We start from the raw sequence: 20,838 nt of genomic DNA on the forward strand, positions 1-20,838 counted from the left end.
TTAGTTTTTACTTTTTTTTTTTTTTTTAAGATTTATTTATGTATTCATTCAGAGAGTGCGAGAGAGAGGCAGAGACACAGGCAGAGGGAGAAGCAGGCTCCATGCAGGAAGCCCGATGTGGGACTCGATCCTGGGTCTCCAGGATCACACCCCGGGCTGCAGGCGGCGCTAAACCGCTGCGCCACTGGGGCTGCCCTGTATGTTAGTTTTTAGAAAACAGAGGCACCTTCCACTCCCCGTCTCAGAACAGGGTTGGCCTGAGCCACCAGGTGAAACCTCTGAGTGGGAAAGGGCAGGGGTGAGGTAGGCAGGCCCCACAGAGGCCAGCCTCCCATCCAGAGCAGGTGTGGAGTGAGGCCGTGTCCCCAAGAGTCCCTGGCCAAGGCCACGCAGCTGCAGGGAGCAGTAGAACCTCCTCGGTGGGCCTTGGCCACCCTCCTGCCCTGCGGGGCTGTAGGGTACAACTAAGTTGTCCTCATGAGCCACCACGTCTATGTGCCGTTTGTTTCAGGGTGTGAGGTGACAGGGCAGCCGCAGTGCTTCCCTAGGGCGGACTGGGGTGGAGGTAAGGGGGGCAGGTCTGTCAGGGAAGTCTCCCCAGCCAGCACTGCCCACACACAGGCAGACAGCTGGCTCCTCCTCCTCCCCTTCCCCCTGTGGCCCTGCTCTCCACCACATCCAGGCTTTGCTTGGAAAACAGAGGGGTCAGGTCACTTCCCTCCTCTGTCCAAGCCCTCTGGACAGGCCCCAGCTCCCAAACCTCACCTCCTACCTCACTCAGGGCCTTGGTTTCCGTCGCCGGCCATGCACACTCCCCATGCAGAGCTCAAAACATGCAGAGCTCTGCTGACATAGAATTCGTCTCTCCTAAAACTGACCCCTTTAAAGAGTAGAGTTCAATTAGTACATTCGGATCGTGTGTCCCTACCTGACCCGCGTTTGTTGGTCCTTGTTTCCCCACTAGGATGTAAGCCCTTGGGGGTTGAGCACCACCGTGTTCCCGGCCCCTGCAGTGGTGCCTGGCGGGCTCAGGGCAGAAGCCTCGTGAATGTGTGTCACCTTCATCAACACAGACTTGCTTATTATCGTTTACAGCCACTGCTTGGGAGTGGTTTCTTACTCAGCTGTAGATAAAGCTCCTTCTCATCAGCCTTTCCTCCTTCCTGTCTCACTCCAGCTTCCTGGGGACCACCTCCCCATATAAATCACCTGCCTTGTCTAAAGCCCTGGGTTTGAGAGAACCCAAGGCAAGACAAGCACTGACCAGCTGGGTAGGTAGGTAGGGTAATTCAACTTAGGGAAGATAATGTAACCCAAGCCTTGGATGCCTCACTCAGAAAATGGGAAGACTGCCAATTCTAACACAAGATGCTTCTAGAGTTGAAAGAAAGAATCCTGTTGTATTTAGCATCTGGTAGCCAGGGTCCTGTTTGTGGTAGCTATTGGCTCAGAGGCAAATTCTGGTCCAGGTTCCAGGCACAATGGGCATGCCAGGAACTGCCCATCGTCCTCCCAATGCTGATCTGCTAAAGGTATAGGGAAAAGGTGTCCCAACTGTGACTGGGCTTGTCTGCTGGGGTCGCTGTGAAACCCCTACAGGGCACAGTGGGGCCATATGTACTTCTTTGCCCCCATGGGACATGGAGCCAACCTTGTTCTTATAGAAATGTTATGCTGTTTCTCTGATAAAGATCATAAACTGCTTGTCATAAGCTAAGTTTCCCCTGGTTTCTGTTTTTCTTCTCTAATCAAATTACCCCAACTGACACAAATTTAAGCAAATAGCTTCATTTCAGGTCACAGGACTTTGTGCTGCAATCAAGGATTTGAATGAAATTCCTGGCAAAATATAGTAATTAGAAGCACAATGAAAGCAGCCTCGAAATGTCCCAGCCTCCCACAGCACTAAGAGGCAGTCTGGTTAATTTCCAAAATTATATTTGGGCTCAACATGCAAAGGGTTCTTTTTCATTCGGGCAGAGAAAACAGGCCTGAAGATCATTACAATAACCACACAAGACTAGGAATGTAATTATAAAATAAACCATACCCTAGCAGGCAAATCATTTTAATGTGTTTTGAGGATTGAATATTCTGTATGGAATTAAAAACAAAGAAAAAAAAATCAACGTGCAGAAAATTAATTAAAAAGAGGTAAGACACAGAAAACCTTCGAGTGTCATAAAATTACAAATACAAAAGCAACAAATTAAAACACATACACACACACAATTACAGGTTTTGGTAACATTAGTAGCCAGAACATACTCAGTGAATTGCATACTCGTCAAATATCTTACTGATTTTGAAAGGGGGGTGGGGGACTGGGTGTGATGATTAACTGACCCCAAAGGATCTGAGTCTTCCTTCCGCTGCTAGCAAACCTGTAAAGGTGGCATCAAGTCACTTTGCAAAGTGTTCCTTTGCTCAAAGAAAACTGACCCGGAAGGTTGATTCCCTCAGCCCTGCCCCACCACCACATCTGCACATTCGTTTACCTCTTTTAACTAAGGCAACCAAAAGACAATTTCTTGAGACCCCAACACACCCTCAGAAGCCATAAATTCCATTCCTGTTAAAAAAGAGAGGAATTAACGTCCAAGCTGAGGGCAGGAATTCTGTAAAGTGTGGGATGGTTCACTGTTACAGAGTGTGTGTTGAAATGTCTCTAAAAGGGGTGGATGGCAGTGGATGAAGACCCCGGCAAGCCCTGGGTTGAGCAGTGACCTGGTATGAGAAAGGTGACACACGGGTCAGTGCTCAGGGATGGTTTCACCTCTGTACACACCGCTGAGGTAGGAGCTTCGGGAGAAAAGCAGAGTATCTTAAGGGAATGAGAACGTCATCTTGGCAAATCAGTGGCCTCTTGCTCAGTTGGGGGCCTAAGGCGGTCAGAGTCACAGGCCACGCAGGGCCATGCATGACCTTACAAAATTCAAGAGTTGTATCAGAACACAGCCACAGAAGGGAGTGAGATCCAAGACAAAGCCACTGGAGGTGGGCGAGACCCACAGGGTATCTGCTGTCTAGTGCAAGTTCAAGGGGGTAGAGTGGGGAACAGGGGGGTGAAGTGGAAAACCCTGGCAGCAACCTACAAAACTGTTATTAGCAAATGGTATCAAAAAGTATCAAAACATTTCAAAAAACTTTAAAAACTGCCAGGCTTGGCAGACGTACAGGGAGGGATCTCCAAGTGCCCAGGGAGCTGCCCTGCACTCCAGAGGTTTATTCTGGAGGCCAGAACGCGGCCCCCTCTGCTCCCCACTCCACTGAAGACACTCGGAATCCATGGAGATGCCAAGGATGGAGCTGGCCCTCCAGAGGTGGGGGTGGTGGTCTGAGATTCCAGCCAAAAGCTTTGAGACACAGAAAGCCCGTGAGGTACTCCTTAGGCAGGTGCTGGCTAAGCCACATGCCATGGAGAACCAGAAAAGATGAAGGCTGATAACTCTACAAGGGGGTGGGGGTGGAGGTCTTTCACTTCCCACGTTGCTGCAAACCATTGAAAGGTCACCCTGGCTTTGGGGCCAGGTATTGTGAACCGCAGGTTAATACACCAGAGCTCACAGCGTGGGACCTGGGACCTTGGACCTCAGAGCAGGGACTGGGACCCCATTCCCTTTGGCATTTGGGCTTCCACCCCAAACTGAAAACCCCTTAGGGTTAGCTTCTGGAGTTTCTACTAAGTCACCGTGAGGTCACCTTATCGTTAAAGAGCAAGGGGAAGGGGCATTTAGAACATAATTACACACACAAGCCTTTCTGCTCAGATCAAGATCTGAAAGTCCTACCTGGCAGTCTTTCTAAAATGCTAAAATGTTAACACTCAACATCTAAGATGTTAAAAATGCCGATTGAGCCATACGCACAAACAAGTTGCTAAGACAACCCCTGTATATTTAGCAGGAAGACCACTCTAAGTAACAAGGACTCCCCAGCTTTCTAGTCTCCTCCCTTCTGGTATTACATTTATGTCTTAAGCAAACAGGGCTCCAACTTGGGTGACGATCAAACTCCAAGCATACAATGGATGCGAAGCTACAACTCTAGTTCTTTAAAAGTGAGAGAAAAATAAATCCTGAATGAAAGCCCACTCTGCTTATTCTGAAAGATCAAAAGACACGATTTGGGTGTTCTCAAAGTTCTCAAAGGCAGCAAATGGTGTTGTTGCGTCTCAAGATGATGTCCCGTAAGAACCCAATCTTAGTCACTGGGCTTGGAAACCACTACCAGGATTCTTCAGTTCAAATGGCCACCTCCAAGAGTACACCCCCAAGTTCTGCCCATCTGGGTTAAGAAGCATTTCCTTCCATCCTCAGTTGGACAGCACAGCAGAGTGATTGCCATCTTAACAACATGGGCAGCAGATACCCATCATGGGTCCCATCACGGTGCAAATGCTGCTCACCAGTCACAATGTTCCTTTCCATCAACACAGATAAGCTCAAAAACCTTTCTTAGCATGGGGAAACCACCTCCAATTATGTGAAGCTCATCCATGAGAAGAAACTCATCAACCTTACCTTTAAAAGAGCCCTAACGATATTAGATTCCAAGCCACATAAATGACAAACTGCCTTCACAGTGACACCACAAAATATGAGGAGCAGGACATGGTATGGAATCCACAAGGCACAAGAAAATTTGAATAGCGACCAGCACTGCACCCGTATCTGGGGATAGGTCACGCTAGTCAAAAATACAATGGCTGGCTTCAGCTAAAAACTGAAGGCTCTCCTCTTCCCGAGGTCAAAGCCATCCTGCTCCCCAAAGCACACATGGAATCTGTGTGCTTTTCCCCACCTGCCCCCAGACTCTGATTCAACAACCACCTCTTTGTGACTTAGACCACAGGTACCATGTCTTCTAATGGGTCCTCTAATAATAAAATCTTTCCTGGAATAGGAAGAGGGTAAGCTATACCAAAGTTGGCAGAAGTTCTGCAAAACGTGGTTTGTGGAGGGCTGGACAAGGTATGAGACCAAAAAAAAAAAAGTTGCAGGCTCAATGAAGTTTGGAAATGCTGGATTGATAGAAGGTAAACTGTTAAGTTACCGCAGGACTTCTCAGAGCCTTTAATACTCTCAAGTATTGTAGAGCTCCAAGAGTATTTTTGGTTTGATTGTTGGCATGCCTTGCAGAACCTCTAGGGACTTCCATGTGCACAAGCAGGCTCAGTCAGCAGAACCCTTGCTCCGCTGACAACAGAGGGCAAGGATTTAGGTACTGAAGCTTTCAACACCCCCTCCACTCAAAATCACTGTAATCCCTTAAAGGAAAGAAAAAGAAGTACAGTAAAGAGATAGTTTAAAAAAAAAAAAAAGTAAATAAGTTAACTGGGATTCATAGTCTAACATCAAGGTTAACAAGAGATCTTGAAGTGTTCTCTGCTATGTGATCTTTGTCAAAATGGAGATCACGAACACCTCCCTCGTCCCTGTGTCCACAGCAGCTGGGGCAGGAGTCCCCAGCTGGCCTCTGAGGGCACATGCTACTAGGGGTTCCTACAGAGATCAGCGCACGGTGCTCACACATGGCAAAAGGAGGTGCCAAACACACGTTAATAGCTTATATGTACTGAATTAGCTCGCTGAGCCCTGGGAGGCAGTGGCTTTGACCAACTGCTCGATGAGTGAGGAACAGCTAGGACTTGGTGAAGAATTTGCTCAGCAGACGACAAAACGACTTAGCAGCAGATGGCTGAGTTGGGCGGTGGGGAGGGGTACCTGACATCCTCCTTCAGGAGCACATTGTGTGCTCGGCTTGCTCATGGAGGTGCTCTTGAGGGCTTCGTGGAGCCAAGCCAGAGAAAACAATGGCAAATTCTAGGATGCCCACTTTTTCTTTCCTGAGAAACAAACATAGATTTGGGGGGCTCAGTATGTCGGTAACATAAGGAAGTGAGTTCGGGGGAAAAAAAAAACAACAAAAGGGCACAAATAACAGAAAAATGTAAGAGCTTCATGCCCCCCCCCCCCCCCTTTTAAGTTCCTTGATTACCTAGACCCTTTCAGAACTCAGGAAAATAACCAATCAGGAAAATGGGACTACTCAGAAACAACAGTCACTGTTTCAGGAAATCCTGGTGGGAACATCTTCTGGTGAGAAGTTTCAGGTCTTGCCTGACTGTCCAGGGAGTGGGCAACCCACTCACCTTGCCGGGGTCTCTGTGTCCCCAAACATAAACACAAAAGCACATGACGTTGCCCAGGATTGCCAAAGGTGGCTCATGCTGTCATCCTGGGAACTGGTTATAGTTTCCAGGCACCACCCTCTCTGCCCCTGCTCCTGGTAGTTTTAGGACGGATAATTCTGAGGTGGGGCCCAGGAATCTGTATGTTTAAAAGATCAGCCAAGTTGAGGGAGGTGGGGACTGGGGATGGGAACTGTCCCACCAAGCCCCCTCATTTTACTTACAAAACTTTCTGCATATCCTCTGCCCTTGGAGACTCTCAGGAGGACGGCTGCAGGGGCACCCTCAGGGACTCATAATGAGGGAGGAAGCCTCACACAGATACAAGGGGATATTTCCTGCCTGGGCCCGGGTTTAATTATTCAAGCAAGATGATATGTAAAATTATATAGAATATTTAATCAGTTACTGTGATATCATAGAAAGACCAAGAATCATAAAAGTAAAAAAAAAGCTGCTAAGAAGTCCATCATGGTTCCGGGATGCTGCGAAGTCGTGGCTGGTGGAGACACTCCGGCCAGTGGGGGCAGGGAGCAGAGCCCAGCCAGGCGCAGGTGCAGGCGGGACGGGGTTGTGGGGAAGGGGGGGAGAAGGGCGGTCACTGGCCCCGGTCCTGGTGCCTCTTGCCCTTGCCCTTCTTCTTCTTATCCTCCAGCCGTGGCCTCAGGGCACACACGCAGGCGGACACACCAGCAATGGCCTTGGGCAGGTCGACGCCCTTGCTCCACTTGTCTTTCTCACGGTCGTACACCTGCACCGTCTTGGAGAAGGCTGTGTTCTCCCAGCTGTAGCCGCCCAGGATGTAGATGCGGCCCTCCCACACGGCCACTCCTGACTCGCTGTTGGCATGCAGCAGCGGTGCCACGCGGGTCCACTGGTTGCACTGTGGGCTGTAGGCCTCGACACCCAGCACGTCGAAGCGCTCCATGGACTCGATGCTGTCGTCGCTGCCGCCGATGGAGTAGATGCTGTCTTCCAGGCTGCACATGCTGTGCCAGCCGCGTGCCGTGGTCATGGGCCGCCGCTCCTCCCACACGTCTGTTCGGTGGTCGTAGCATAGCAGGTTCTTGCGGTAGGGGCCAATCTGGTAGTCGTGGCCTCCCGAGATGTACACGAAGTCTTTGTAGATGGTGCCTGCATGGCCGTAAGTGAACCTGCGGGGAGATGGCGGGACAGACAGAGACAGACAGGGAGCTCAAGGCTGTGCCAGGCTGGCACTGAGGCTTTGTGCTTCTCCCCTGTGAAAGAACAACCTGCAATCTTGGGGGCTGTGGGGATCTGATGAGATCACATGCACACTGGTCAACAGCTGTCGCTGGTAAGAATGGCAGAGTCGGGGGTTGGGGTGGGGGGTGCAGTAAACGTGTATGCAGCTCAGCAGTCACACCGCTGGGGCCCAGCCCCACCTCCGCTCTCCTCCAGTTCGGGAGTGGCAGTGACTGTGGGGCTGATCCTTCCTACAAGAGCTGAAAACAAGGACACTGTGGGATTGAGGCACACACAGGCACCTGATCCAATTATAAAGCAAAGGGAAGGAAACAAAGTACAATTCCAACTCTGTGACATTCTGGAAAAGACTACAGGGATGGTGAAATGTTCAAGGGTGCAGGATGGGGGGAGCTTGTGGTGAGGGTGGGATGAACAGGAGGAGTACAAGGGATTCTTAGGGCCGTGGAACTACTCTGACACTGTAAGGAAGGGTGGACGAGCGTCCCCACACATCTGTCCCGAACCACGGAACATACAGCACGGACAGCGAGCCCTCAGCGTGGGCCTCCGTTAGGGCAACGTGGCCACTTGGGTGCATCAGTTGTAACAAACATAGCGTGGCTACGTCGAGATGTTAACAATGGGGGGAAATACCCTCTGAGAAGGTCTACAGGAACAATTTATACTTTCTGCTCGATTTTCAATTTTCTCTGAAAAGTGCAGTTTGTATAAATACAAAAAAGAAAATTACAAAACCTAAGTGCAGAGCAGGTCACGGGGAGGTGGGTAGTGGCTGCAGGTGGGGAATGTCTGGGAGGGCAGCCCCAGGGAGCCAGGAGGCACTGCATAGCGCCTCTGCTCTCAGGTCAGGCTGCAGGCTCATGCACCCACTGGTGATCACAGCATTTCGGGCTATGTTTACTCCAACCTTGTACACCTCAGGCTCGTTGAGAAAGATAAAACCAGGGTTGTTAGGAGTACTTAGGGATGGAAGTCCCACCAGCTGGCCCAGAGAAAGAGCAGCAGATACTCTTACCACTACTGTTAAGGCTCCCTTCTCCATCTGCGAAATGGGAGGATAAAAAACACTACTAAACCCAGGGAAATCAAAGGTCTTGGTCTGCCTATGAAATGGTCAGTATTTACACTGTTAACCTTCCCTGTTCACTGCCATCCGGGTTTGGGAGACAAATTATATGGGCACCTACCTCCACCCCACCAGGTCACCGTGAGCCTCAAGGGACTCGTCACTCCTGGCCCAGGGATGGTGCGTGCCATTTGGGAACCACTATGCCTATTGTCAGAGATGTTACTCCATCCACTTCCTGGAACCTCTACTCGAAGAGGGTAGCAACAGGACCGGAATTCACAATCTAATGCTTATATCACATGCCCTTCTAGCTCCTGGGGACACATGCAAGACAGCTGCCTGCATTCCACCATAAGACTGGTTCACGAAGCGTGCTTGCAGGTTCAACTATCGAGGGACTAGCAAAATAAACAGCGAGCACCTTCTGCTAGATCCAGGATGATGAGCAGTGGTCCCAAGTGCATACCTCAATGCAGGGAGACTGAGGAGCTCCGAGCCCCAGGGCACTCCCCAGGTGCTGGGTGCTGTGGGTGGGAGGGTGCTCCTAAGGAACATATCACACTGACAGCCCTATGGGGCAAGTGTTACCATGTCTGCTATACAGATGAAGTAAGAGAGCAGAGTGAAAATGCTGGCTCGGCTCACAGATCCATCATCTCTTGAACCCAGGCCCACACTCAGAGACATTTCTAGGGAAAGCCTTACTATCTGCTGAATACTCTCTCCCTGAAACTCTGGAAGTAAACAGGCTCAGAAACTGGGGGACATTTGCCTTAGCAGCAGAGCTGACTCTTGTGCCTGGATGGTCTAAAACCAGAGCCCTGACTTGTCACCACCACGCCCTCTGCCCCCACGGTCTACCCTTGGTTATTTAAAAGCCAGGAGATTTTCTTCCCCCTGGAATTGGAGACCAAAATATCTAGAAAATGAGGTGGACAAAGTCATCACATTTGAGGAGTCCATCACAAACCACCCCCAATCACCTTGGCAAGCCGGCCACATAGGACCAGGAGTCGGTCTTGGGGCTGTAAGTCTCCACCGAAGAAAGAGCTCCATTCTCATTCCGGCCACCAACGGCCACCAGCATGTCTTCAATGGAAGCCAGGTAGAAATCCACACGGCGCTGGTTCATGGAGGCCACCTGTGGAGGCGGGACACCTGTACCTTCCCTTCTCAATACTCAGACAACATCAACATCTAGCACTGAGTTCCCAAATGCATCCTCCGAACACACAGCCCAGGAAGGTCAAGCAGCGGCCAAGTGTGTTTGGGAGAAGGAAGTCAAACTCAGAGAAAGAGGGGCTCTTGAGATGAGACTTCTCAGAGCTTGCAAGACCCTTGAGGTGTTGCAAGTCCCCAAGAAGGGGATCAAGAACATAGTTCCCCTAACTTGTTTGGCCACATGGCTGGCCATGTGGCTGACCTCGTGGACTCGAGTTCCACAGTACAGTTCAGAATTGCCAGTTTAGTGGTTTCCCGGAATAAAATCCATCTTCCTTTCGCTCCTCCCCACATCAGACCCTATTAACACTATCGTGTGGACAGCAATCAATGGGAAACTAAAAACCAGAAGACCCGCCAGTTTTTAAAAAATAATTCAGGCAGAACACAGAAATGAACACAGTCCCAGAGGAGACCATACCTTTAGCTGCCACAGCCACAAAGCTCCAAAGCTGGGAGCCTCTTTCTAGTGGTGGGACTTACACTTTAGAGGGCGCTTTTTAGTTTTTGAGAATAAAACAGAAAGGTCATCGGAGTCCATTCTGAGTTTTGTGCTCAAAAAGATAAAGCCTGATCAAGTTAAGTAAAAACACTGAGGTGTGAGTATAAAGACAGACCGGTTTTTTAGGGTGGTGGCCTGGGGAGGCTTTTGTGAGGAAAAGAGCCACTTTGTCTATGCCAGGTGTCGGCCAACCACCATGAGCTATAGCCCCTCACTTCAGAATGTCAATACCCTCCCCACCCCGTTTCTAGAGGCAGGAGCCAAAACTTGGAGAGCGAGGAAGCAGTCTGAAATCCCCAGCTCCAACCTAGCCAAGCTCGGGTGTGGACTCGGGTCTGGCGCCAAGACTCATGCTTCCCAGAATTTGCCACACCTGCCAAAGGGCCACAGCTACCACCAGGTGTGAGCCTTTGTGACCTCCGTAAACGAGCTCCAAACCCTTCCAAAAAAGAGAGCTCCAGGGAGACTCTGAGGCAGGGGAACAGCGTTTGAACCCTGGGTCAAATCTCTAGGCCGGCACCACCCAGCAGCAGCCATTAGCTCATGTGGCCATTTACACTCGGACATAAATTAGTAAAGATGAAATAATATCGAGAACTCAGTGTTTCAGTGCCACTGGCCACATTTCAAGTGCTTGATCACCACACGTGGCTGGAGGCTAGGATGGCGGACAGCACAGGTGTACAACATTTCTACTGCCGTGGAAAGTTCTATTGCACTCACTCCGGTCAGGGTGCAGGCATGAACCACGTGGCTCATAACTTTATTGTCACACCTTGTGCAGAAGCAAGACAGCGGCCGAGGCCTGAGAGAAGGGGGGCAGTCGGGGCTAGGCTAAGAGACCAAAAGTCCTCAAGAATAAAGAAATAATCTGGCTTTAATCTCACCTTGATCCACTGTTTACAGCGGGGGTCATACCTATAAAGAAGATTGGACGCTGCATCCCCTCCATTGTCCCGTGAGAAGCTGCCACCAGCGATGAAGATGAAGCCCCCCAGCACAGCGACACAGTGGTGGCTCCGCCGGGCTGGCAGGGGCGTCTCCTTGACCCACTGCTCGCTCTTGGCGTCCAGGTAGCAGGTGTCATCGCTAAGCTCCAGACACCGTTCGGAGACCTCGCCACCCACGAACAGCAGGCGCTCCTCGTTGGTGCGCAGTGCCGTGCGCTTGGTCTGCATGACTGGCTGGGCTGCCAGGCTGTTGTGGTAGCGCACGGCCTCCTCGATGAAGCCCTCGCAGTTGGCCTCCCGCGGCAGCAGTGAGCACACGGCTGGCTTGACACGGTGCAGCAGGTCATTCTTGGGGATGAGCGGGAAGTGGATGTTCTCCAGCACCTGGTAGGCATGGGCCTCGCGCTCGGGCTGCTGCGTCAGCCACTGCAGAGCCGCCTGCAGAAGGTCATGCTCACATTCCCGCTGCACCTCACTGCTGCTCAGGTAGACGCAGAGCTTCTGCATGGAGATGTTCTGCAGGAAGTCGGGCGTGAAGGACAGCGTGCCAAAGCGGCTCAGGATGAAACCATCGATGAAGGCGTCGAGCCGCTTGAGGCTGTAGATGGAGGCCAGCTCCTGCAGGTACAGGTAGTTGTCCTCGCTCACCTCCTGCTCCAGGTACTCACAGCAGAAGTCCACCGCCGTCCAGATCTGCAGCAGGTGGGCCGTCTCCAGGATGTAGTCGATGTTGCCGCCGTCCAGCGCCAGCTCCCCGCCGTACAGGAAGTCCACCACGGCCTTGAGCCCGATGTAAGAGGCGCCAATTAGCTCCACCTCCTTCTGGAAGGCCTCACGCATGCCGATGGTGAACATGGAGTTGAAGTAGTCGCTGCACACGGCCAGTAGGTTGCGGTGGGCTGGCACGCGCTGCTCGTCTGCCACCAGGACAATGTCACAGAAAAGCCCGCGGAGGCGCTGCTCATTCAGCCGCTGCAGCACCGTAGTAGAGTGGTCGGCCCAGCGGTACACCTGTGGCAGAGAGCACGGCTCAGGGGTTGGCTCACAGAGGGCTGGGGGGGGGGGGCAAGGGCTGCTGAAGCATGCCAACCCCCTCCCCCACCCAGCCCCGTGCCCCACAGCAGGGTCCTGGGGTCAATCTCCTGCCCCAGCACCAGCACATAAATACAATACAACCGAAAGAGAATAGAGGATCGCAGGGGATAGTGGGTCAGATGGCAGTGCAGGAAATAAGGGTATTCCTGTGTGTACTGTGGGCTTCCTTCTTTCTTTTCACATGCAAATCCTAAAGCAGCGCCTGGCTGGCTCAGATGGAGGAGCCTGAGACTCTTGATCTCAGGGTTGTGGGTTCGAGCCCCAAGGTGGGTGTAGAAATTACTTAAAAAAAAAAAAGCCTTTAAAAAGAAAATCTAACCTACCATCTTCCTTCCTACCTACCCCTACTTTCCTTCTTTATAAATACAATTCCTAAAGACTTACTTTCTCTTCCTCTCATCCTTCCTTCCTCTCTTCTTTCTAGAATAGAATTGCTCAAAGTTTTCTTTCTCCTCTCCCTGCTCCCTTTCCTTCTTACTGTGGGTCCTGAGCAAATAGGTTTAAAAACTGACATCCTTTCAGGACGGTGAAGTTGCTCAGGTGCAGCCTCTACACTCACAGGATCTGGTTTGAATCCCAGCTCTGCTACTCACTAGCTGTGTGACCTTGGGAAAGCCACAAGAAGCCTCTCAGCCCCCTTTCTCTGGCCTCATGAATGAGGATGCGGGCATTTACCACTGAGGAAGGGGGTTAAGGAGACAGAATGTGGCACGGAGCTGGCCCCAGGAGAGCTGGAGTTCCAAGGCCTCACACTGCTCTCTCTGGGTCTCAGAAAGTGCTCAGCCCCCAGCCATGCTACAGAGGATCCCATTTCTACCAATGGGTCCAGGGATGTGGCAGGTCCCAGACACTCTGCAATGCATCTAGACAAAGGTGCTCTGGGGCTCCTACTTTCAGAAACAGGGCCTCCCTAGTCATTGCTGAGATTAAGAGAAAGAAATCACGAAATGCGCAGGAACATGATCTTTTTCCCAGGGCAGGGCTTACATGCATGCTGCACTGTGCACTGGATATGCGCTCTCATTCAAGGGTTACAATGACTCTTCAAGGGAAGGTCTGTTACCATGCCCATTTCCCAGATGACAAATACTGAGGTTTGGAGACTAGGAAACTTGCCCAAAGTCCCACAGTGACTGAGTGGCAGGCCTGGAGTTTATTTATTTTTTATTTTGTATTTTTTTAAATATAATGCTTATATATTTTTTAAAAGATTTTATTTATTCATGAGAGGCAGAGAGAGAGAAAGGCAGAGACACAGGCAGAGGGAGAAGCAGGCTCCATGCAGGGAGCCCGATGTGGGACTCGATCCCAGGCCTCCAGGATCACTCCCTGGGCCGAAGACAGGCACTAAACCACTGAGCCACCCAGGGATCCCCAGGCCTGGAATTTAAAGCTAGGTCTGATTCCAGAACTGAAACTTTTAATCGCCATACAGCACTGGAATTAACAAATCAATTAATATGAAAAATTAAAAGGATCAACTCAAGCAATTCAGGCTGGGTGAGACATTTCTTGAGGGCTGTACACCTGTCGTGTGTTTTGGAGAATGCAAAGACCTGCCAGACCAAGACACCAGCTCCTCCATCCTTGGAAGACAGATTAGGCTCTGGGCGTTGAGGATCTGCGTGCTGCTTGATTTATCTGCCTTGGAAACACCACGAAATTCAGCACAGGGAGACAGAGACTGTCCAAACACATCCACGAGGTTGTTGGCCTACTTGAAGACGTCTGAGGAAAGGGCTGGCTGGGCTCTAAGCCTGCAAGGAGAAGTGGTGCAGGTAGGGGGAGATGGGCTGAGGGCCCAGTAGGTCCCCGGGTTCCTGCAGGTCACTTCTCCACCTGTGCCCTATTGCATGGGTTACATCACCTTCTTTGCTTTCTGCCTCCAACACATTTGTGATTGTGGTATTTATTTCCCTCTGGTCCCCCCTGGTCTGGCCACTTCCAACACCAATCACCTCATCTAGATCACAAGTGCAGGCAACGTTCTCACACTCTGATGAGGACACCAGACAGATAGTGCCCAAAGCTTCCTTCCCTTCCAAGTGCCGAGACCCAGGCTCTTCAGCTCTTATGTTACAGGATGGTTTCTCAGAGGTCCCTGACATGGATCTCTCCATCTATTCTGGTTACTGGCAGCAAGAGCCAGGCTGGCCTGGTTTGGGCTTCTAATTAAGCAGAAATGGTCTGGGCTCCAGTACACTCTGGCTTGGGGCCCCTCACTCTGGCATGTGGACTGAAGGGAGGGAGTATAAGAGCACTACGGCAGCCGGCAGCCGGCTACCTTACGATAGCAAAGGTTCAAAGTCCTGAGAAGTGAGGGGCACCTAGTGTGTGATCTGCCCGTCCCGGGCCCCTGGCTGGCTCTAAGCTGGGGGGAATGTGGAACCACCGCACTTAAATGGGTGTACACAGGACCCTCATCTGCAGTGTAAAAAGAGAAACAGACCCCTGGGGGGGGTGAGGGGTGGGGACAGCCCCAGATGACAGCTGCAGAGGGGACCATCTGCTCCAGCGAGCCAGGGCAGGGAGAAGGGCAGCCACTCTTTCTAAAACTGGGTCTCCATGCTAAGTACGCATGCTTCAGTCTTCACCTGGGTCTCTAATTACAACCCTTTGCTGGTTATTTCAGTGTAGCTGCAAAGGTGAAAACTTAGACAAACGTGATTTCTCAAAGGGACATTAGTAACAGTCTCACAGCATTTCCTATAATTTAGAAGCCCCAACCCCAACGTTCTTTGATGGTATTAAACCTATTCATTCATTTATTTCCTACTTTAGTGCCTTCATCAGAGGCGAGGCAAGGTGGGTGAAGGAACACAGGCACTCAGCAGCTAACCTTAGCCAGAATACAGCAGTTATGGCATATTTCATTAAAAAAAAAAAAATCACCATAAAAATGGATGAAGACATTTCAGAGCAGATAAACAAAGAGTGGCCATTACACGATAGAAGACTCTAGTGCACTGAGAAGGAACTACTTCCCACTACACACAACAACAGGAGTGAACACCAACCATACTAATCAGTGAGAGGAGCCAGGCACATGGGTGTATCCACCTCTGGTCCCATTTACATTAAGTTCAAGGGCAGGCAAAACTCCAGTCCTGAAGCTGGAGCCTGGGACCAGGGTTCTGGTAATATTCTTTTGTAATCTTGGTACTGGCTATATGGATGTATTTAACAGCTAGGAAATCGAGGATACGCTTACCATTTTGGGCTTTTAAAAGGTAAAAAAGTGGAAACATAAATACAATCTAACCAAGGGCTAGGTCCAGACAGAAACAAACTCAGAGTGCGGCTGCTGTAAGGGACAAAGATTTCTAGCGCTATCACACTGAGAAAGCTACACTGTCTCTGCAGCCAGGGTCCGAAACAAAGCCTCTTTGAGACAGCCGCTAGACCTCTCTGGGTTTTCACAGCAGATAAAGCTGGGCTTGGCAAGCGCCTTCTCTGTAACTCAGATGGAAACAGGAGCCCGTTTCTCTGGAGAACCAACCTCTCTTGCAAACTATACCCCAGTTTCCTTTATGCACATCTGTAGAACCTCTGTCCCTCCTCTCCCCTCAAATCTACAGGCTGCTCACAACTCCCCTTATCTACAGTGGTATTCCTTAATCTTTTTTTTTTTTTTTCAATCTTCTCTTAAAATATTTTTTCCTAAGAGTTCCCATGAAATTTTAACACCACGTATATTCCGTATATCTGTGCATGAACTGTAGGTATAGCCATGCTCTCATCACAAAAAAGGGCTTTCTGTACCCCCAAGACCAGTTTTGCCCCCAAGGGGGCAATACTGGCTCCATTGAAAATGCATGATCTAAGATAACCATAAAATTTCATCTCCAAAAGGGCCACTTTTAAGGAAAACAGGCTGTTATTAGTATTTATTTACATTTATAGATGGACAGGTGTAAACAGGGCCTGTCCTGCAAATTGGTTCCCCAGTCCTTATTTCCAGTAGCTTGGGTGACTGGCTGCTCTGAGTCCCCTAAAGAGTCTGCTGAAGGTATAGATTCCCAGGTCCTGCTCTCAGATTTTAATTTAGCAGGTCTGGGGCTGGGCGGAGCATATGCATTTCTAATTAGGAACCCCCCTTTCCCCTCGCCAGGGTGATCCCGATGTGACCAGTGAGGCACAGTTTGGCAGCCTAGCCCTGGGGAACCCACCCTCACTTGCTCCTCCGGTCCCAGAAAGTCACGACTAGGGGATGACTCTGGGTCCTTAAACAACCAGGTATGCAACACGTTGCTCCCACCATGAGGTCAGCCACTGGCTTGTCAACGGACGTGTCCCCAAGTGGGGACAGAAATCCCGTGGCTTTTCTTCCATCCTATCCACCTCCTCAAGTTGAGGGCAGAGAACAAATGAGCCAAGGTGTCGCCCCTCCCTCTGAGTTGAGGATGTCTTCCATTCCATGCCTGTGTTACCTCTCCGTTCATCAAGGAGGTTAACACTACCGCCAAGAACAGAAAAGCAGTCTGTACGTTAGGAAAACAACTCATCAGAAAAACAGCACACTCCCAGGCAACCTACACAGGTGGCGAGTGACCGACCACTCACTGACCTTGGATGATTCGCTGATCTTGTACGGCCGTGACACTCGCGTCTGTCGGCTTCCCTCCATCATAAGAGAGACCGCAGCCCTAAGACAAGAACAGGATCTCTGAGTGTGTGAATAATAAACCCTAGACCATTCATGAATCACAGCTCTGCTGGCAGACATCAATGACAACCAGCATGCAAACAGTCACGTGAAGGAAAGAGGGAGAAAAGACTGTATACTGTCAAGAACTCTCGTATGTGGATTTTAAAAATCAGCTTAGAATCAGAACACCTAACGCTGTTCATTTGTGAACTAAAACCTGACATCATGTCTTTCAGTCCACCTCCTATAAATATCTGCCTTTTGATGTTTGATCCCAAGGAAGTCTTCTTCTTTGAAGCCTTTGGCTAGATCAAAATTACAACAGTTATTTCCAAGCCCAGACTATGACCCAGGAGTCTGGCTGAGGGATTCACATATGCGATCTCATCTCAGCCCCGCAACTGCTCAGCCAGGCTAAGGTCACATCCCACTGTACAGATGAGGATGCTGGAATCCAGGTCACAGAGCTAGTTAATGGCTGGGAATCAAACCTGAGCCCATCCAGCTTCAAAGAGGCAGATGCTGGCCCTTTACCAGGAAGCTCTGCTGAATGTAGCTCAGTATGTAAAGGTTTCTTACTTTTAAAATATCATGATGAAGGCAAGGAAGTGATGCAGGGATAAACTGCCACGTATAAAATACAGTACCATTCCAGGCACGGCTTTTCTTTAAGTGCGTTCCTATGTCTTCACTGATTTAGTCTCCACAAAACCCCCAGGAGGCCAGCATTGTCTTTCTGCTCAGTTTATAGAGGAGGAAGCAGATAGAGATGTGGTCACTTGCCCAGCGTCACACAATCAGGAAGGAGCAGCAGAGTTGGGACTGCAACCCAGGAAGGCTTCCTTGCTTTCAACTCCTAAACTACCATGCCTGGTCATTAAAAATAAAAATAAAAATAAAAATAAAAATAATAATAATAATAATAATAATAATAGGAATGTCTGGGTGGCTCAGTGGTTGAGCCTCTGCCTTTGGCTCAGGTTGTGATCCCGGGGTCCTGGGATCGAGTCCTGCATCAGGCTCCCAGCTCTCAGAGAGCCTGCTTATTCTCTGCCTATGTGTCTGCCTCTTTCTCTGTGTCTCTCATGAATAAATAAAATCTTAAAAACAAACAAACAAACAAACGAATGCTTATGTTCACCTCCCTAGACCTTGTAATCACATCTATGGGATGGGCTGGTGTATCAGGCAATGTTAAAGTTTCTTCCAGCTTTGAAATGCCAACTAACTCACTAATAATAGCACAGAGCCAGGCTTTAGGGAACCTGGGAGGATGGGAGCACCGAGGAACCACCACACTAGCTAGCTATGGGGGCACCAGTCACATACTGGGTTTCAGGAGGAACTTTCCTCCCCTGCTGAGTTGAGAAGAGTCAATTTGTTACCCACTGAACAAACAGCCCAGGCTAATAAAGAGCAGTATCATAAGAAATAAGCACTGTGTCAAAGATACCGGGTGTCACACGGGGGTGGGGGGTGCCTCCAATGTTCCCACGGGAGTACCCAGCTGGGCGGATGGGGGAAAGGAAAGAACATCACCGAGATTTCTGACAAACTAGCAACTTTGTGACAAAGACCAGCTGGAGCTACCCCTGTTCCTTCTGACTGTCCTGGGGGCTGCTAGGGGGTTCAGGAGGGAAGGGCAGGAGACCCATATTCATGCAGTGCCTGAGACAGGTGCCACCATCCTCCCTGATGCCCAGGCTCAGGTGGTAGACAGGCCTGCCCAAGGTCACACTCCAGAAACAGCATGTCCCCCTCTCTCCACCATCCCTGCAGCCAGTCAGGGCTCAGGTCTGCTCTCAGCGCTGAAAAGCTTTCTTTTCTAGGCCAAGATTTCTTGAGAGAGTTTCCCCCTGGTGGAAGCTCCCTTTTGTCTCAGGGCAAGTGGTCTGTGGCCAAGGTGCACAGGAGCGCTGGGTGTCAGCCGCCTCCTGTGCTTCCTGGGGGCGGACGCAGGGGTCAGGCCCATCTCTGCACGGGCAGGGGCGATCCCCAGCCCTGCGTTAAGGGTCTTTTAGTAAACAGGGGAACAGAGGAGACGTCCGGACGGAGGGTCCCCAGGGAGCCTGTTCCCGGAGCTGCTTCCCGATTTCTACCCTGAACCCAGGGGACCTCAGCGGCCGGGAAAGGGACTCGGACGCCCGCCGCCACTCACCAGCCGCGGGTCTCGCGGCCGCCGCGCCCGCCCGCACCCGCACCCGCACCCGCGCCCGCGCCCGCACCCCGGGCCGAACCGCCCGCACAACGGCCGCCGGGCAGGCTCGAGCCGGCAGCGAGGAGGCGGAGGGAGGCGGAGGCGGAGGCGGAGGGAGGCGGAGGCGGGTGGCTGCCGGGCCGGCGTCCGCGGCGGGACGCGGGGACACTCACCTGGGCCGCGCGGGCCGGGCCGCGCAGGCCGCACCTGGCTCACCTGCGGTCCCCCGCCCGCCGCGCGCCCCCAGCACCCAGGGGCGCGGAGGGGGTACGGGTGGCGCGGCCGGGGTCGCCGCTCGCGGGGTTCGGGGCCCCCCCGGGCGCCCGCCCAGCCCCCGGCCCCGACCCGACGGCGCGCGGAGGCCCACCTGCAGGGCGCGCTACGGGAGCGGCGCGGGGAGCCCCGGCGGCGGCGGCGGCACCGGGCGGGCGCGGCGGCGGGGCCGGGTCGCCGGAGCCCCGGGACCGGCCGGCTGCGCAGCCATGGCTTCGCCAGGAAGTGCGAGGCCGAGGGCGGAGGCGGCGCGCGCGGCCAATGGCGGCTGCCGCGAGGAGGTGGGCTCAAGGCGGCGCCGAGGCGGGGCCTGCGCTCCCGAGGTGGGGGCCGCGCAGGGGGAGGCGGCGGGGAGTCGGCCGGGAGCCGGCGCGGGGGGAGGGGCGGGGGCGGCGGGAGGGCGCCGGGGGCGGGCCCGGGGAGCGGGGGGAGGGGGGGGAGGGCGCAGGGGGTGGGGGCCCGGAGCGGTGCGTGCGAGGGAGGGGAGTGCGCGGTGGGAGGGGGCCTGGAGCGGTGCGTGGGAGGGGAGTGCGTGGGGAGGGGAGTGCGCGGGGAGGGTGCGCGGTGGGAGAGGGCCGGGGAGCCGTGCGTGGGGAGGGGAGTGCGCGGTGGGAGGAGGCCGGGGAGCCGTGCGTGGGGAGGGGAGTGCGTGGGGAGGGGAGTGCGCGGTGGGAGGAGGCCGGGGAGCCGTGCGTGGGGAGGGGAGTGCGTGGGGAGGGGAGTGCGCGGTGGGAGAGGGCCGGGGAGCCGTGCGTGGGGAGGGGAGTGCGTGGGGAGGGGAGTGCGCGGTGGGAGAGGGCCGGGGAGCCGTGCGTGGGGAGGGGAGTGCGCGGTGGGAGAGGGCCGGGGAGCAGTGCGTGGGGAGGGAGGGAGGGGAGTGCGCGGTGGGAGGGGGCGGCGCGCGCGGCCGGGAGCGGGGAGCGGCGAGCCGGCCCGAAGCTGGGGATCGGCGCGCGGTGGTGGGGGGCGGCGCGCGGGGGTGAGAGGCAGCGCGGGAGGGGGCCGTGCGCGGGGTCGGCAGGACTCCCACCCTGGGCCGCAGCCCCCCTCTGTCACCCAGCTGGCTCCCCGGCACGCGGGGCCCCCCAGGCTTGCACCTGGAAACGCCCGCTGGTACTGACCCGAGTGCTGAGAGGGGTCTCGCGGCGGCCTCCCGGCTCCCTCCCGCTCCCAGTCTTAGCCCAGCCGAACGCTGCGCTCACGCTCAGGTGAGGCGTCCGCAGACCCCTCCAGGTAGGGTCACGCCACCCCCCCTCCCGCTCTGCCCACCTCCAGCTTTGCGCTTCTGTACCTCTTACTCTTAGCACCCTCGAATATTACAAACCACTTTCTTTTTCATTTGGCTTATTGTCTGTCTCCCCCGCTAGAAACCCTCCAGGACAGAGTTTGCAGTCGGTTTAATTCCCGGCTGGGCCCAGGACTGGCACATAGTAGGTGCTCAGTATTGAGTAAATATTTGT

At 52.8% G+C, this 20,838-nt stretch overlaps 1 protein-coding gene across 3 annotated transcripts; it reads right to left on the bottom strand.

The window, feature by feature from the left end:
• Positions 1-1,922: 1,922 nt before the first annotated feature.
• Positions 1,923-19,623, bottom strand: KLHL36 (kelch like family member 36). 3 transcript variants are annotated; one of them, XM_041771689.1, is made up of 5 exons: positions 19,473-19,623; positions 16,828-16,906; positions 11,103-12,176; positions 9,476-9,633; positions 1,923-7,347 (listed from the first exon to the last, which is right to left on the bottom strand). In XM_041771689.1, the coding sequence occupies exons 2-5, from the start codon at positions 16,888-16,890 to the stop codon at positions 6,792-6,794; spliced, it is 1,851 nt and encodes a 616-aa protein (XP_041627623.1). In that variant the 5' UTR covers positions 16,891-16,906; positions 19,473-19,623; the 3' UTR covers positions 1,923-6,791. The 3 variants fall into 3 exon arrangements, with proteins under 3 accessions (XP_041627623.1, XP_041627622.1, XP_041627625.1); XM_041771688.1 differs by lacking the exon at positions 19,473-19,623 and adding an exon at positions 19,279-19,435; XM_041771691.1 differs by lacking the exons at positions 16,828-16,906; positions 19,473-19,623 and adding an exon at positions 19,279-19,433.
• Positions 19,624-20,838: the final 1,215 nt, after the last annotated feature.

Source organism: Vulpes lagopus, chromosome 10, assembly GCF_018345385.1.
Source record: "Vulpes lagopus strain Blue_001 chromosome 10, ASM1834538v1, whole genome shotgun sequence".
NCBI lineage: Eukaryota > Metazoa > Chordata > Mammalia > Carnivora > Canidae > Vulpes > Vulpes lagopus.